The 5,725-nt window shown below is 36.7% G+C and overlaps 1 protein-coding gene across 1 annotated transcript; it reads left to right on the top strand.

Moving 5' to 3' along the window:
- Window positions 1-1,320: 1,320 nt before the first annotated feature.
- LOC141056983 (chemerin-like receptor 1) lies at window positions 1,321-5,516 on the top strand. The gene is made up of 2 exons (XM_073553459.1): window positions 1,321-1,386; window positions 4,259-5,516. Exon 2 carries the CDS (start codon window positions 4,268-4,270, stop codon window positions 5,474-5,476), a length of 1,209 nt encoding a protein of 402 aa, XP_073409560.1. The 5' UTR covers window positions 1,321-1,386; window positions 4,259-4,267; the 3' UTR covers window positions 5,477-5,516.
- The last annotated feature ends 209 nt before the right edge of the window (window positions 5,517-5,725 follow it).

Genomic DNA, 5,725 nt, shown 5'->3' with positions numbered 1-5,725 from the left:
CTGCTCATCACCCATATGTAGCAGAGCCGATCGGGCTGCGCATGCTTCTAGCCTCCTATTGAGGCTATTGAAGCATGCCAAAAGTAAAAAAAAAAATGTTTAAAAAAAAAAAAAAAATAAATAAATAAGAGTTCAAATCAGGGCAGCACAGTGGCTCAGTGGTTAGCACTGCAGCCTTGCAGCGCTGGAGTCCTGGGTTCGTATCCCACCAAGGACAACATCTGCAAGGAGTTTGTATGTTCTCCCCATGGTTGTATGGGTTTCCTTCGGGTTCTCCGGTTTCCTCCCACATTCCAAAGACATACTGACAGGGAATTTAGATTGTGAGGCCCGTTGGGGACAGTGATGATAATGTGTGCAAACTGTAAAGCGCTGCGGAATATGTTAGCGCTATATAAAGATTATTATTATTAAATCACCCCCCTTTCGCCCCAATCAAAATAAAACAGTAAAAAAAAAATCCCACATACATATATTAGGTATCGCAGCGTTTAGAATCACCCGATCTATCAATAAAAAAAATCATTAACCTGATCGCTAAACGGCGTAGCGAGAAAAAAATTCAAAACGCCAGAATTACGTTTTTTTGGTCGCCAAGACATTGCATTAAAATGCAATAACGGGCGATCAAAAGAGCGTATCTGCACAAAAGTTGTATCATTAAAAATGTCAGCCCGGCACAGAAAAAATAAGCCCTCACCCGACCCCAGATCATGAAAAATGGAGACGCTACCGGTCTTGGAAAATTGTGCAATTTCTTTTTTTTTTTTTTTTAGCAAACTTTGCAATTTTTTTTCACCACTTAGATAAAAGAGGACATAGACATGTTTGGTGTCTATTAACTCATAATGAAGTGGAGAATCATAATGGCAGGTCAGATTTCGCATCTAGTGAACCTAGCAAAAATGCCAGGCAAGAAACAAGTGTGGGATTGCACTTTTTTGGCAATTTCACCGCACTTGGAACTTTTTTCCCGTTTTTGAGTACACGACATGGTAAAACCAATGGTGTAATTTAAAAGTACAACTCGTAAAAAATAAGCCCTCACATGGCCATATAGATGGAAAAATAAAAAAGTTATGGCTCTGGAAAGAAGGGGAGGGAAAAATGAAAATGGAAAACCAAAAATACCCCTGGTCGTTATTAATAGAACCAAGTTCAATCAAGGAAAAACATAATGAGTTCTTCCCCAATGAGAAAACTTTAGTTTTACTTTTTTTTTTTTTTACTAGTTAACTTAAGACATAATTTCCAGTGATGCGGCTTGCAGACTGCCTGGGAAAAAAGGCTTAGCCTTTAGAACATAGCTTGTACGTAATATCTGCATCCTCTGCCAAAACAGTGAAGAATTGGCTTGGGATTCGACGAGACATTTGTTAATCTGCTGTAAGTATATATCATTATTACTGTTCATCATTTGAATAACTTAAATTGTATTTACTGTATTTTATAAGTATATGTATATATTCTGGTGTGATAACTGTACTTTGTAGCATCTCACCCAGTTACCCTATTCAGCACATTTATCATCTATTATGTTGCATTCACAATCCTAATTCGCTGCTTTCTATACTATTGCCTCATATATACACTTAAGTACAGTACAAGGCAAAAGTTTGGACACCCCGCTCATGCAATGGTTTTCCTTGTTCTTATTGATATTTGCACATTGTAGTTCAGATTGAATGCATCAAACCACGAAAAAGCATGCAACATCAGTGTCTGAATATGCTCCTTCCGCCTATCCCCTGGTACTAGGTTAAGCTGCTCTAACACCTCAGTTGATGCTGGGCCACTATAGTAATGCTGGGACTTGTCTCCTTCCATCCTGTTTACCTGTGTTTCTAATGAGCATATAATTCAGATATAATTACCAAAGTTCTCTGCTGGAGTGAGTCATCAGTGGGGCTCCTCTCTATTTAAACCTCCCTCAGTCCTTGCCAGTTATAGTTTATACTTGCTATTTTGTGGACGCAATCCAGGGGCATAAGAGCCAGTGTCAACATAGCGATTTATGCTTTTCATGACTGCATTTAAGAGTACCTTCAAGGTTCTAGCGATTCTCTGCACATTCTTTCTATTTTGCATTATTTGTCTTCTATTTATATATAAACAAATATGCAGTATCTGTTTTAGGGATTAACTCAACAGTCCTTGCTAGAAAAATACTGAGAAGTAATTATATATATATATATATATTAATATATTTTTTAATTGTTCTACTGTCACTTTCAATAATATATATATATATATATATGTATTTATTTTGTTGGTGTAAATGGTATGAAGATTTTTTTTTTGTAAGATGAATAGTGTTTGTCCACAACACTATTTTGTGGTGTATCTAGTTTATTACTTAGATGCAAATAAATAAATTTGGTATTGTCATGTTCGTATTAATCAGCAGAATCAACTTAACCCATAAATGTTACTTAAAATGAACTTGTCACTTTGGAAAATGCTATTTAGCTGTAGATAAAGGGTTAATATGAACATAAATAGCGTTTTTCGAGGTGACGTTCCCTTTACTTACTTACAAATATATGTTGTGAAAAAATTCCTGTTTTTTTCTTTAATTTCACAACCAAAAACATGTACTATAAAAGTAATCAAAAAGCCTTGATGTACCCTAAAATGGAACTAATGAAAACCACAAAAAAACAAGACCTCCCTTGATGGAAAATGTAAATTTGTGGCTCACAGAATATAGCGACATAAAATCAAATGATTTTATTTCATTTTGCTATTTGTAGAAATGTATTAAAACACTACATAGAGTCAGCATTGCCTTAATCAGACTGACCCACTGCATAAAATTAACACTTTATTTGTGCCGCACTTACATAGTGTAAAATTAAAAAAATATAAAAGAACAGATATGATGATTTTTTTCTGTTTTTCAACATAAAGAGTTATTTATTATTTGAAATCAAGTAATTACAAATTGTAAACAAATAATGATATAGAAATAATTATATTGTTTTATTTATTTATTTTTTTTTAAATCACCATTTTTTTGTTATCGTATTCTGGAATTGAAACCGTTTTAATTTTCCTTTTACATAGCTACACAGGAACTTGTTTTTTCACAAGTATCTGTAGTTTAAAAATAGTATAATCTTGGAATGCACACAACGCTTTGATCTTTCTCTTTCTGTAAATTCACAGTAATTCTGTTATTATTATTATTATTATTATTATTTATAAAATGTGGATTTCAAATCTGCATATATGTGAGGATTTTTTCTGCAAATTGTGACTGTGTTTTCATGATATCTTATTCACAATCATGTTTTTCTATAACGCAGTGAATTTTTAGTATGCAAATATATTCTATATTTCCAATTGTAAAATTTTTCATAATAATTAAAAAATTTTTTCCAGCATTGGCAAAAAAATAAAACCTTTCTGAAACTACACCTAAAACACAGACCACGAATACATTTTGTGCATGTCTTAATTTGTGGCAGACTGGTGCAATTTAATAAAAAAGGTATAACAAGGATCTATCCGTGGTTGCCTGGTAGCTCTAAATAGGGCTTCCACATACACCATTTGCACTAGCTACTACAACTATCTATTCCCAGGGAAGCCTTTCACCCCGTACAGGGATAGTGACTTATATAGGGGCCCTGGGTTGAGTTGTCAGAGTAGCTGCTGGCTAATGGAGCAGGCTGGCAGAAATAGTTAGGTAGCTGAGTCAGAACCAGGAGGAATATATAGGGACAAAATCTCCAGGAAGATGAATAGTGAGAAATGGGATGAGGTTTGAAATCTCAAAACCAACAGGTTGAACAAGAGTAGCATAAAATAAGAGCACCAGAGCAAATATGGACTATAACTGGCAACTCCTAGCAGTTTTCTGGGAGTTTAAGTAGGTTTTAAGTAGGGTGTGGTGCTTTCCCATTGGCCACAGCAGTGAGGTGATTATTCCTGCTTTATGGCAACCACACCCAACCTGCCAGCCTAGGCAGCACTACAAGTCCCAGACACACGAGTAGCTCAGGCTGGACAGAGCCTGTACCTCCTAGAGTTTCTGGTCACAGCATATCCTCCAAACAACAGCACCACCCAGAAATCAATATGGTGATGTAACAAGGTGGCACGGGGTGGTAGTCATGACCGATTCTATTAAAGCAAAAGTCCATAAGCACCCCGGCCCCTTGCACATGAAAAATACAGATATTTTTTCTAGTTGCTTCTTTATGAGAATGAAAGTTTGCATTTTCTTTTGAATGTTTTTTTTTCTATCCTTCAGTTTCTAACCATGGATCAAAAAATACTTGAAAAGATGTGTCATCTGATCTGGGAGATCCACATTTCTCCAGAACTAAGAGCCTTATCTCCTAGCACAAGTCATCCAACCGCTTTCCAGTACTTCAACTTTACGCTGTCAATATTCACTTGTATCATGGGATTTCTCGCCAACATTATTGTCATCATCGTCACCGGATTCTTATTGAAGAAGAACAAGTATAAAATCTGGTTCCTTAACTTGGCAGTGGCAGATTTCACCTTTATTTTGATTTTACCATTTCATGCTGTGTCGGAAATAAGAGGAAAATGGCTATATGGGTCCAGCGTGTGCAAATTTTACAACTTCCTTACCTTTGTTAACACGTATGCTAGTATTTACATCCTCACCGTGCTGAATATTGATCGCGCCTTGTCTGTGGCTAAACCAATATGGCACCGGAGTTTTCATTCGCAGAAATTTTGCTGCCTTATGTGCACAGTCATCTGGGTATCATCGGCCCTATGTAGTATTCCTGCCATCATCTATAGTGATGTTTATGAAGGAAACCAATGCACCCTGTCTTACTACGACACTTCCCTTGTTGCATATGAACTAAGTTACAGATCCGAAAATGAGTCACTCGATGATTCACTAGAAATGTGTGAAAATATCTCAGACCTTGAAACTTCTGAGCGAAGGAAATTAGTCGCAGAATGGAGGGAAATGACCTTTTCAACAGAACGTCTCGTAGTGCCGCTCGCATTGGTGGGTTATTGCATCCCGCTGTGCGTGATTGTATCCTCCAATATCATCATCGCTTTCCATGTGAAAAACTCCATGATGGCGACATCATCCAGCATCTACAGATTGGTGATATTTGCCATCATGAGCTTTTTCTTTGCCAGAACGCCATATGTTTTAACCTATATCGCTTTCTTGGTGTCTGTTTCCACTCTAAAGATGATTTTGATGTATAAACTATCTGCCATTTTGCCGCTTTTTTTCACCATAGCGGCTACAAATACTTTCCTAAATCCAGTGGTATATGTTTTAGTAATAAAGCAAGCAAGGAGTGAACTTCTTAATTTTTTTGGAAGAAGTAGATTGAGAGTGATAAAAAGGTTTTCCAGAACTCCTCGTACTCAACACTCCAATCCATCCACTGCTCCAGTGGCCTCTGACATGATGGGAAGTGGTAACATCCCGTCCATTCAGTCTCCGACCGGCGGACACCACTGATTATATTCAGGGTCAGGTAACTGATGGAGCAGAAATGAACACTTTTTTTAATGTTTCCAGTTTTTTACAAAAAATTGTGAAAAACTCCTTTAAGGAGACCGGTTTTTTGATAATGAAAATCCATGCACTTTCTATGCTCAGGAGTCCAGTGAGTGGATTGACTGATGGATCAGATATCACCACTTCTGGTCCTGGTAGAATACTTTGCAGCAGCTGAGCTAAAGCAGTGAAAAATTGGAAAGTGGAAAT

Source organism: Dendrobates tinctorius, unplaced genomic scaffold, assembly GCF_039654945.1.
Source record: "Dendrobates tinctorius isolate UK_male_01 unplaced genomic scaffold, ASM3965494v1 ptg000202l, whole genome shotgun sequence".
Taxonomy (NCBI): Eukaryota; Metazoa; Chordata; class Amphibia; order Anura; family Dendrobatidae; genus Dendrobates; species Dendrobates tinctorius.
Note: the sequence above shows the minus strand (reverse complement) of the source record. Positions and strands in the feature narration are given on the sequence as shown.

What these genes read in the sequence shown, in the direction of transcription:
- LOC141056983 (XM_073553459.1), top strand. Translation starts at nt 4,268, where the DNA reads ATGGATCAAAAAATACTTGAAAAGATGTGTCATCTGATCTGGGAGATC.